This window comes from Lynx rufus, unplaced genomic scaffold (genome assembly GCF_022079265.1).
Source record: "Lynx rufus isolate CCGP_SWC_20201006 ecotype Redwood Valley unplaced genomic scaffold, mLynRuf1.p SCAF_24, whole genome shotgun sequence".
Taxonomy (NCBI): Eukaryota; Metazoa; Chordata; class Mammalia; order Carnivora; family Felidae; genus Lynx; species Lynx rufus.
The window spans coordinates 4,359,790-4,372,559 of NW_025814839.1; the positions used below are offsets into that span (position 1 = coordinate 4,359,790).

The 12,770-nt window shown below is 39.1% G+C and overlaps 1 protein-coding gene across 1 annotated transcript in view; it reads right to left on the bottom strand.

Annotated features, from left to right (window-relative positions):
• The window catches only part of NAA25 (N-alpha-acetyltransferase 25, NatB auxiliary subunit), a 65,609-nt gene that overhangs the window by 1,397 nt on the left and 51,442 nt on the right, over positions 1–12,770 (bottom strand). The window contains exons 20-22 of the mRNA XM_047088249.1: positions 8,778–8,875; positions 7,589–7,699; positions 3,072–3,218 (exon numbers count right to left, since the gene is read on the bottom strand). Of these exons, the coding sequence (XP_046944205.1) occupies positions 3,072–3,218; positions 7,589–7,699; positions 8,778–8,875 (356 nt within the window). The remainder of the gene's footprint in view (positions 1–3,071; positions 3,219–7,588; positions 7,700–8,777; positions 8,876–12,770) is intronic.

Here is a 12,770-nt window from a genome sequence, read left to right on the forward strand (position 1 = left end):
ATGCAAAGAAGGCTAAAGCTCATCAGAGATGTACATTTTTCCATGTGATTGTTCACTAATGCTATTTAGCTTTACTTTTTTTTTTTAATTTTTAATGTTTATTTATTTTTGAAGGAGAGAAACAGAGTGTGAGTGAGGGAGGAGCAGAAAGAGAGGGAGACGCAGAATCTGAAGCAGGCTGTAGGATCTGAGGTGTCAGCACAGAGCCTGACATAGGGCTCTAACTCATGAACTGTGAGATCATGACCTAAGTCAAAGTCAGATGCTTAACTGACTGAGCCACCCAGGAGCCTCTAGCGTTATTATTCTTTTAATTCTTCCATCAGTATTCTCTGTTTTAATTATACAAAGTGAAAAAACTGAGATTTCTGATTATTATCTTTCATATAGAAAAAAGGTAGAAAATTTATTACTAAGTAGTTTGAACATAAAATCACTAATATTTTGTTATGGGCTATACAAAATGGAAAAATTAGTATTTCTGATTATTTCATCAGAAAACAAAAATGGAAATTTATTATTAATTTGGACATTATCATACCCACTTCTTTTTTTTTTTAATTTTTTTTTTTTTCCAACGTTTATTTATTTTTTGGGACAGAGAGAAACAGAGCATGAACGGGGGAGGGGCAGAGAGAGAGAGAGAGACACAGAATCGGAAACAGGCTCCAGGCTCTGAGCCATCAGCCCAGAGCCTGACGCGGGGCTCGAAGTCACAGACCGCAAGATCGTGACCTGGCTGAAGTCGGACGCTTAACCGACTGCACCACCCAGGCGCCCCTATCATACCTACTTCTTAAAAGCATCAAATTTACCTCTGCCACCTTTTCTAGCGATAATATTGATAGGTCTCCCTCTATATTGACAAAGTCCATTGGTTCCACAGACCAAACAGCTTAAAAAAAAAAAAAAAAGAACAAAGCTTTCTGAGACCTACTCAAATATGTGAGTTAAATACTTGCTGCACATTTTACAAAAAATAAAGGGATGGAATGTTCAAACAGAGAAAAAAGGAGGCTGGCTAAGAACTAATCAGGCTTACATGAAATTGGCAGTATTGCAAAACCCTGAAGAAATCAGGTAAGCATACCTTATAGCGAAATAATACTACTACTCGAGACCTAATCTATCTTGGAAGTACACATGTGCCTAAGAGAAGGTATATAAAATACATTTCATTCAGTACTGTAGTAAAAGTAAATATATATAAACAACCTAAGGGGCACCTGGGTGGTTTAGTCAGTTAAGTGTCTACCTCTTGATCTGGGTTCAGGTCATGATCTCACAGTTGTGAGATCAAGACCCATGCTGGGTGTGGAGATTGCTTGAGATTCTCCCTCTTCCTCTGCCCCTCCCCTACTTGCTCTCATGTGCTCCCTCTCTCTCTCAAAAAAACAAAAAAACTAAAATATCCAATGGCTATGATCCACTCATATTTGAATGTCATACAGTTGTTTAAAAGAACAAAACTGATGTATATGCATTAGCCTTAACAAATCTCTTGAATATAAGGTTAAGTGGGAAAAAAAAAGCCAAGTTTCAGAATAAAACAATGTATCATTTACTTTCAAAAACCTAACAGCTATTAGCATACATTTTAAGGTTACATTAAAAGGTCTAGGCACAGACCAGTTTCAGTGGATACCCCTACGGAAGAGGAAAAGAACCAGGACTGGAGATGGTAGTCCAGAGGCCTTATGGATAGTTGTTTCAAGTTTAGAAAGAAAAGAAGGAAAGAGGGACGCCTGAGTGGCTCAGTCTGTTAAGTGGCCAACTTTGACTCGGGTCATGATCTTACGGTTCATGAGTTCAAGCCCCACGTGGGCTCTGTGTTGACAGCTCAGAGCCTGCTTCCGATTCTGTGTCTCCCTCTCTCTGGCCCTCCCCTTATCACACTCTATGTCTCTGTCTGTCTGTCTCTCTCTCTTTCAAAAATAAATACATTAAAAAATAAAGAATAAAGAAGTAAACCTAGTGGAAACTGAATTAAAAAAAAATTTGTTTTTACCCAAAATATAAATAGCACTATATGGATCCTATATTTGGTGGCTGATGCTGCTCAGTATATGTATCATGACTTCAACAAAAATAGGCAATATAAGGCCATTATTATTTTGCTCACTATAATCCTATAAAATAGCTATTATGATTTTCATTATACAGATAAAGAAACTGAGGCCCAGAGAGGGTAAGCGACTTTCCCAAGGTCAAAAGATGAGGACAGAGTCAAGGCTCGACAAATCTAAAGTAGCCCAAAGTTAAAGATAACCTTTAGAATACTCAAAATGAGGGGCGCCTGGGTGGCTCAGTTGGTTAAGCGTCCGACTTCAGCTCAGGTCATGATCTCGCGGTCCGTGAGTTCGAGCCCCACGTCGGGCTCTGTGCTGACAGCTCAGAGTCCAGAGCCTGTTTCAGATTCTGTGTCTCCCTCTCTCTCTGACCCTCCCCCATTCATGCTCTTTCTCTGTCTCAAAAATAAATAAACAGTAAAAAAAAAAAAAAAAAAAAATTAAAAAAAAATAGAATACTCAAAATGATCAATCTTATTCCTCATGTCAGAGGGCAGACAGATCCTTTAACAACAACCACACAACCATCAACAGTGGCCTACTGTGCCTGTCATCTTTGTAGCGGACAGTCCTTCCCACATACCATGTGCTCTAGCTCTGCCAACGGACTCATGGTGCCCCACACAATTTACCTTTCTGCCTCTGCTCTGTGCCTTCTGTTTCAGGTTCCTTTCATCCATTCCAGTCTGCCTACTGAAAACTTACTAATCCTTAAATGTCCCCTCTCCAGTGAGACTCTTGCTGGCCCGTTCCATTTCTGTGCGTATATCAGATCTCCAATTTAAAGTAGTTTTTGAATATATCTCTCTAAAGCCAGGTTTTTCGATCACTGTATTTCTATGAGCATTTACCCAACAACAGCGAGCTCAATAAAACTGTATTTATCTACTTATTAACATTCTCAAAGATACCCAGCAAAGCCCAACCACATGAAGCAATGTGACATTCTTTCAAGTTTGTGACCTTTAAGATTATTATTGCTGATCGCCTACAGTCTCTTACCAGCGAGAGAGAAGTATCTTCTAAAATAAGTTCTTCAAGTTTAAGTGCAATTAGATGTGTTTCAAGCCCTTTAATGTGATCCACAACATTGGAAATTAAAGTCTGAAGCCCAGTAACGTAGTCTTGGAAACTGGTAAAGATTGGTGGCTGGAAAAAAGATTTTTTAAAAGATGAAAGATTATCAAACGTATTTCCTTCACTCATATCACATAAGCTATATTAACTTCATGCTATAGTTTTACTTAATGCTATAAATAGTAACAGGGATGGATACGGTTTTGGATATTAAGACAGTCTCTCTAAAGCAAGGTAAATTTAATTGGCACCAAATAATGCTAATTCAGAAACAATGACAAGCATTTTTTTAAATGGGGAACTAGAGATGGAAAAACCAACAGAAAATATCTTAGTTGGTTATTACTCAACTTCAGGCTGGTACTCTTCTGGAACACTAAAGAAGATGAAAGAAACCAAAACTTCATTTCTCTATATGTCACTGAGATTTCCTCTAATGTTAACAACAGAAATATAACAGAAATAAGAGTTTTCTAAGTTCTAATAGAAAACATAATGGGAGACAACAGCCAAGAAAATTCTGAAAAAGAATGGTTATGTAGAATTTGCCCTCATATATATTAGAGTAGATCATAAAGTTACATGAAATCCAGATAGTATGGATATATAAGTAAGGTGATAAAAAAGTGAAAAGAAACAGGTCCTAAGATAAAACTGAAGAATGTAAGGGAATTTAAATGAATTTAAGGGATGCCTGGGTGGCTCAGTCAGTTAAGCAGCCAGCTCTTGGTTTTGGCCCAGGTCATTATCCCAGAGTCATGGGTTTGAGCACCACGTGACGGCTCCAAGCTGAGAATGGAGCCTGCTTGGGATTCTCAATCTCTCTCTCTCTCTCTCTCTCTCTCTCTCTCTCTGCCGCTTCCCTACTTGCACACACGTGTGAGCTCTCACTCTCAAAACAACAAAAAAAACCCCACATAAAATAATAATAAATAATAAATAAAAATAAATCAATAATAAAACAAAACAGGGGTACCTGGCTGGCTCAGTTAGTAGAGCATGTGACTCTTGATCTCAGGGTTGTAAGTTTGAGCTCCACACTGGGTATAAAGATTACTTAAAAATAACATCTTTTAAAAAATAAATTAAGTGAATTAAATAAATAGTTAAGTACCAAAATAAATTCCAGGTAGATTTAAACTTAACTTTAAAAAATCCACCAAAGTACCAGAAGAAAATTTAGGTAATGGTTTGTGTAATCATAAACTGAAAAGGCCTTTCTAAACATTACACCAAGAACTATTAAAAAAAATATTTTTAGGGGTGCTGAGTGGCTCAGTGGGTTAAGCATCTGACTTTGGCTCAGGTTATGATCTCACAGCTTGGAAGTTCCAGCCTGTGTGGAGCTTTGTGCTAACACCTCAGAGCCTGGAGCCTGCTTCAGATCCTGTCTCTGTCTCTCTCTCTGTGCCCCTCCCCTGCTCACACACTGTCTCTCTCTCCTTCTCTCTCTCTCTCAAATATAAACATTTAAAAAAAAAAAAAATATATATATATATAATTACTATGTTGACCAAAAAAACTACTCAAAAGACAAATGAAAAGAAAAATTTGCATCATATAGGATATAGAGTAACATTATTAAGACCTGAATAGCTCAAAACACATCAAGAGAAAAAATATTACTACCACAACAGGAAATCTGGGCAAAAAGATGAACAGAAAAGACATCAAAGAAATCCCAGAAACATATGACAAAATTCAAAAATCAGACAAACACAAGAAACCTGGCCAATCAATTAGTAAGGCTAGCTTTTGACTCAAGAAGTTTTCCTTGCAGGTTCAACATTTTTTCTTTTTTTAAAGTAAACTCTACACCCAATGTGGGGCTTGAACTCACAATCCTGAGATCAAGAGTCATGCATTCCTCCAACTGAGCCAGTCAGGCACTGCCCCACCCCCCCAACCCTCCACTCAAATTTTTTTAAATGCAAATGAGAAAACAGGGAATACCAATGTTTCATCATATAACATTTTAAGTAATGAGATACATCTACATATCTCCTAAAGAGATGCTCAGATAAACCTGTTAAATGAAAACAAACACAAACAGACTAGTTGCAGAACCTCCCATAGAGCATAATTCTGGTTTGTTTGCAGTGGCAATTACTGGTTGGTGGGAATATGGGTGGCCTTCATTTTATTCACACCTTTAGGTTACTTTGATGATCAGAAATATACGAAAGCTATTCTCATTTTTAGAAACTAGAAAAGCAATAACTATAACCCACCCTCCAACCCAATCCAAATACGAAAAAGCTATTTGACACAGTTGAAGAGCACAGGCTTTCATCAGAAGAGAAAGTAACAGAGCAACTCTGTTCTATGCCATCAAACTTAACACTCATGATATGTTAAATTACATTGGAAAAAAAAAGGACAGGTTTCTTCATTACATCCTGCTCCAAATAGAACTACCCTTTGTTTCTGAATGAATTGAAACATCCAGCAAAGCAGTGTCAAATCTAAAGAATTCCTGAATTGTTACTGAATTATGCAGGAAGTCAAAATTACTACTAAAACCATTAACATTAAAAAAAAAAATCAACATTTTCAAATGACAATGGTTGCTATGTTGCTACAGTGAACAAAAATCTCCCACCTAGGATAAATGCAAACATTAATAAAATAGCATATCCTGCACAGAATGAATCCTAAATAATTTTCCTTATGAAAAGGATACAATTTATATTAATGTTTTACACACTCAAAACCTAAATCAAGATGGGAAGACACTACAAAACTGAATAGAAAGAGAAATAAATGAACTTGATTTATATCACACTAATAATCTCAGTTTTTAATTCCAGTGTTTCTGCAGAGTACTGCAACTGTCTATATTAACTGGAACATATTCTTATTTAAAAAATATTTATTTATAGGTACCTGGGTGGCTCAGTCGGTGGAGTGTTCGACTTTGGCTCAGGTCATGATCTCGTGGTCTGTGTGTTCAAGTCCCAGGCTCTGTGCTGACAGCTCAGAGCCTGGAGCCTGCTTCTGATTTTGTGTCCCCCTTTCTCTCTGCCCCTCCCCCACTCATTCTCATACTCATTCTCATTCTCTGTCTCTCTCTCTCTCTCAAATAAAAACATTTAAAAAAAATTTTTTTAAAGGATGATACTCAAGGGGTGCCTGGGTGGCTCAGTCCGTTGAACATCTGACTCTTGACTTCAGCTCATGTCATGATCTCATGGTTCATAGGATCGAGCCCAGCATTGGACTAGGATTCTCTCTCCCCCTCCCCCGCTTCTGTATGCTCCCACGCCTGCTCACGCTCTCTCGCTCTCTTTCTCTCTCTCCCCCTCTCTCCCTCAAAATAAATATTTAAAAACCAAACAAAAAAGAATGATATTCAAATAGATGGTGATACTTAAAAATATACATACAAATATATATATGAATGGCTGTGGGACAGCTCTACCAAAAATGCCAACCAATACATGATAAAAGGATTGACAGAATTTTTAAAAATCACCAGTGTGGAACCATAACTTTAATAAATGATTATGCAAGTTAGACTTAACAGATGTTAAAACCAGCAGATGAAAGGCTGGCAGGTAATAGCATATTCACGATCTCAAAGTATTGTCCCACGGATGACTTATTAATCACAGGGTGGGAAAGGCACCTTTACAATAAAGAAATCCATAGACACTTCCTTTATCAAATAATTTCATCTGAGATCACCAATAATGGGACTTAACAACATGAGTGCCCCCTGACTTAATTTGCTAAAAAGGAAACAGCATCTATATTTAACCTAAACCCAAGGAAACAATAAGCCAAATTCAGATTGTAAGACATTCTACCAAAAACTGAGCTAGACTGTTGAACAATAAAGATAAACAAAAGACTAAGGAAGTTGAAAGGAGGGTAAAAAGACATGGTAACTAAAAGCCATGTCAGATACTTAATAGGATCCCAGTATTTTGAAAAGGACTATAATAAAGAACACAATTCCGTAAGTGGGGAAATCTGAATACAGACATTATAACAGGATTGCATCAGTATTAAATGTCTTAGGTATGAAAATTTCTTCAGTACTGTGATTCTGTAGGAGACTGTATCACAGTCTGTACTTTTCTTTTAAACGGTTCAACAAACAAGAGGTTGGGACAGATGATAGAATGAGAGAAAGATAAAGGAGATGTGGCAAATGTGGAAATTAAGACATTTCTAAGTTATAAATAAGCCAAGAAAGAAATCATAATTAAAATCAGAAAATATTTTGGGCGTGGTGTTAACAAGTGTCAAGTAAGGATATCTGAGTGTTATCATGTTGGTCTTTAAGCTTTTCTGTAGGTGTGTAATTTAAAAAAAGAAAAAAAAGCTTGACAGAGAAAATGAATGTACACAGGATCCTAAGGTCTCCTACAATATGCAGGAAAACAGTGAAAATTAAAAGCTGCACGCAGCCAAGTTGTTGTGTTTTCTGTTATTACCATGATGATGCTGGTTTCTTTTTTCTTCTTTTTCTTTTTCTGTAGATTTAATTTGTATGGTCGCAAGACACTCTCACAGTAACTGGACACCCAAAGGATAATAGAAATAGTCTGAAAGAGGAAAAACCGCAAATTCATCAATAACAGTTCAAAGTTATGGATTAAATAATCCTTGCCAACGGTGCTGTGCAAATCCCTTCAAGGTTTCTTCTAGCTCATTACAGATTAGAGTGATCAGATTCTTTTCTACAATCACCACACAGACCCAGAAGACCTTCATCTGCATACTGCTCAGAATACTATGATTGCTTCAATCTTTAGCCTTCCTTCTAGCTCTCCCAGCTCTAAACCCATCCTCTACTCTATCCAGCTTCCTTTTAAATTTGTAGCAATTTATTAACATCTTTTTCACTCAAGTGAAAGGTCCAAATTCCTAGGCATGGAAGCCAAAGGTTCTTTACAATATGCCTCTCCTCACCCACTTCCCCGATTAAGATATTACCTCACTTGCAAATCTTAAACTTAAATATAAACAGAAATCTCCCTAGTTGGTCAGTACATTTCTTCTTTGTCGTAACTTAGGTGTTTACACCTATGTTCTTCTCTGCTACAGAGTGTGCATGTACATATACATGCAGTTATTACTGATTTGTTCAGAGGCTTATACGCTTACACTGTGCCAGTTACCAGAACAGACTAGGAGGAGAAAAATAAACGTGACAAAAATAAGATAATGGATTATACGTGTTTGTAATCCTTCTCTTCTCTCTGGTTAAAAAAGAGGCGAGAGTTTTGCTAAATCAGCACCCAGATTCCCCTTCACAATGCAGAATCTTAGTAATTGGTAATAGCAACAAATTTAAAAAGCTAGTGGAATTAACTTAAAGTACATAATAGTTAAGTCAAAAAAGAAAACGAACAGAGAACAGACAGATTTGGAGTGAATCTGAGGACTTTTTAAACATTGGTAAAGCAAATTACAAGTTTTATTCATTATCAACAAAACCTTCCTGGTATGCTTGGAAGGAGCGCGTTCAAAAAAATGATTTAAACTGCTTTTCAGTTAACAAAAGGTGGGGGCGAGATATTAAATTACAGGTATAAGGTGCCTATTTACCTGTTCATTTTTTAAAAATTAATCCTTCACTCTAAGGAAAATCAAGTTTTTCTGGAAAGGAACAAAACATACCTCAACAAAGAAGACTAGATTCTCTAAAAGAGCAGGATGCGTTTTCAAGTTACCATCTTTAACTTCTAAGAGGTCACCTTTACATTTACTGAAGACATCTGAAAACAAAAATATTTTATTGTTTTATATAGCTTTTGTTTCAATGCGATTTTTTAGAAACACAATATACACTCTAAGAAAGAATAAGCAAATACAGTAAATATAAAAGCTTAATCCAGAAGCTTTTCTCCCCCACGTGAACCAAACAACAAAGAATATCTATTTTAAGCTTTTTTTTTTTTTATGATTTTATTTTTAAGTAATCTCTATATCCAAGGTGGGGCTCAAACTCACAACCGCAAGATCAAGAGTTGCATGTTCTACCAACTGAGCCAGCAAAGCGCCCCTATTTTAAGCTCTTTAAAAAGCCATGTAACTACTGCTCTGTTGTCTTCAAAATATAAAAAGTGGCCTTATAAACTATATGTTCTAGAGTCTAAACACCAGCTAGCCTTTCCACAAACAGACCGTTGTCACAATAAAATTAAGACTCCAAGTGAATGATATAGAAGAATGTGTGCCATTATGGACCAAAAGACCAAAGTGCATGGTAGAAATTCACCTTCATAATAAATACTACATTTTATTCTCAGGATCTTGATCTTTTAATTATCATTCTGCATTTGGGCAATAAAATAAAAGACCACTTAGGTTCTTGAAAAGAAAGACCCTCAGATTTAAAATACATATATATGCATGGGGCTCCTTGCTGGCTCAGTCCCATTGAGCTTCCAACTTCTGGTTTCGGCTCAGGTCATCATCTCACAGTTCATGGGTTCCAGCCCCATGGCGGGCTTCACACTCACAGCATGGGAACCTGCTTGGGATTCTTTCTCCCTCTCTCTCGGCCCCTCCCCTCGCTTGTGCACATGCACTCCTCTCTCTCAAAATAAACTAACAACAAAAAGAGATTCCTCTTTTTGTTTTTAAAAAAAAGTAAAGGGGGAGAAGATGGTGGCGTAGGAGGACGCTGGGCTCACCGCATCCTGCTGATCACTTAGATTCCACCCACACCTGCCTAAATAACCCAGAAAACCGCCAGAAGACTAGCAGAACGGATTCTCTGGAGCCAAGCGCAGACGAAAGGACCACGGAAGAGGGTAGGAAGGGCGGCGAGGCAGTGCGCGCTACATGGACTGGCGGGAGGGAGCCGGGGCAGAGGGGCAGCCCGCCAACCAAGCAGAGGCCCCGAGTCTGGCTGGCAAAAGCGGAGGGGCTGGACGGAGTGTGTTCTCACAGCGAGCGAGCGGGAGGGCTGGAGGACAACGGGAGGGAGAGTTGTTGAGCCCCGGACGACAGAGCTCAACTTGGCGGGGAACAAAGGCGCTTGCCAGCGCCATCTCCCTCGCCCATCCCCCAGCCAAAATCCCAAAGGGAACCGGTTCCTGTCAGGGAACTTGCTTGCACCCCGCAAACACCCAATGCTGTGCTCCTGTGGATCCACCCCGCCGGCGGCAGCGGGTATGACTCCCTTCCGGTGCCGCAGGGCACCTCCTGAAGCGGATCACCAAAGGATAAGCAAGCTGAGCCTGCCCCTCCCGCCCCGTGCACCTTGCCGATCCACCCCAGCTAATACGCCAGATCCCCAGCACCACAAGCCTGGCAGTGTGCAAGTAGCCCAGACGGGCCACATCACCCATGGTGAATCCTGCCCCTAGGAGAGGGGAAGAGAAGGTACACACCAGTCTGACTGTGGCCCCAGGGGTGGGCTGGGAGCAGACATCAGGTCGGACTGCGGCCCCGCCCACCAACCCAAGTTATTCAAGACAGCACAGGGGAAGTGCCCTGCAGTCCCGCACCACTCCAGGGACTATCCAAAATGACGAAAGGGAAGAATTCCCCTCAAAAGAATCTCCAGGAAATAACAACAGCTAACGAACTGATCAAAAAGGATTTAAACAATGTAACAGAAAGTGAATTTAGAATAATAGTCATAAAATTAATCGCTGGGCTTGAAAACAGTATAGAGGACAGCAGAGAATCTATTGCTACAGAGAACAAGGGACTAAGGAACAGCCAGGAGGAGCTAAAAAATGCTATAAATGGGCTGCAAAATAAAATGGAGACAACCACGGCTCGGATTGAAGAGGCAGAGGAGAGAATAGGGGAACTAGAAGGTAAAATTATGGAAAAAGAGGAAGCTGAGAAAAAGAGACATAAAAAAATCCAGGAGTATGAGGGGAAAATTAGAGAACTAAGTGATGCACTAAAGAAAAATAATCGGGTGCCTGGGTGGCTCAGTCGGTTAAGCGTCCGACTTCAGCTCAGGTCATGATCTCACGGTCCGTGAGTTCGAGCCCCACGTCGGGCTCTGTGCTGACAGCTCAGAGCCTGAAGCCCATTTCAGATTCTGTGTCTCCCTCTCTCTCTGCCCCTCCCCTGTTCATACTCTCTCTCTGTCTCAAAAATAAATAAATGTTTAAAAAAATTAAAAAAAAAAAAAAGAAAAAGAAAAATAATCTATGCATAATTGGTATTCCAGAGGAGGAAGAGAGAGGGAAAGGTGCTGAAGGTGTACTTGAAGAAATAATAGCTGACAACTTCCCTGATCTGGGGAAGGAAAAAGGCTTTGAAATCCAAGAGGCAGAGAGAACTCCCTTCAGAGGTAACTTGAATCGATCTTCTGCACAACATATCATAGTGAAACTGGCAAAATACAAGGATAAAGAGAAAATTCTGAAAGCAGCTATCTGAAAGGGATAAACGTGCTCTAACATATAAAGGGAGACCTATAAGACTCGTGACGGATCTCTCTACTGAAACTTGGCAGGCCAGAAAGGAATGGCAGGAAATCTTCAATGTGATGAACAGAAAAAATATGCAGCTGAGAATCCTTTAGCCAGCAAGTCTGTCATTTAGAATAGAAGGAGAGATAAAGGTGTTCCCAAACAAACAAAAACTGAAGGAATTCGTCACCACTAAACCAGCCCTACAAGAGATCCCAAGGGGGATCCTGTGAGACAAAGTACCAGAGACATCGCTACAAGCATGAAACCTACTGACATTACAATGACTCTAAACCCATGTCTTTCTATAATAACACTGAATGTAAAGAGACTAAATGTGCCAACCAAAAGAAACAGGGTATCAGAATGGACAAAAAAACAAGACCCATCTATTTGCTGTCTGCAAGAGACTCATTTTAGACCTGAGGACACCTTCAGATGAAAGTGAGGGGATGGAGAACTATTTATCATGCTACTGGAAGCCAAAAGAAAGCTGGAGTAGCCATACTTATATCAGACAAACTAGACTTTAAATTAAAGGCTGTAATAAGAGATGGAGAAGGGTATTATATAATAATTACAGGGTCTATCCATCAGGAAGAGCTAACAATTATAAATGTCTATGCGCCGAATACAGGAGCCCCCAAATATATAAGACAATTGCTCACAAACATAAGCAACCTTATTGATAAGAATGTGGTAATCGCAGGGGACTTTAACACTCTATTTACAGAAATGGATAGACCATCTAGACACACGGTCAATAAAGAAACAAGGGCCCTGAATGATACAATGGATCAGATGGACTTGACAGATATATTTAGAACTCTGCATCCCAAAGCAACAGAATATACTTTCTTCTCGAGTGCACATGTAACATTCTCCAAGATAGATTACATACAGGGTCACAAAACAGCCCTTCATAAGTATACAAGAATTGAGATCATACCATGCATACTTTCAGACCACAATGCTATGAAGCTTGAAATCAACCACAGGAAAAAGTCTGGAAAACCTCCAAAAGCATGGAGGTTAAAAAACACCCTACTAAAGAATGAATGGGTCAACCAGGTAATTAGAGAAGAAATTTAAAAATATATGGAAACAAACGAAAATGAAAATACAACAATCCAAATGCTCTGGGATGCAGCGAAGGCAGTCCTGAGAGGGAAATACATTGCAATCCAGGCCTATCTCAAGAAACAAGAAAAATCCCAAATATAAAATC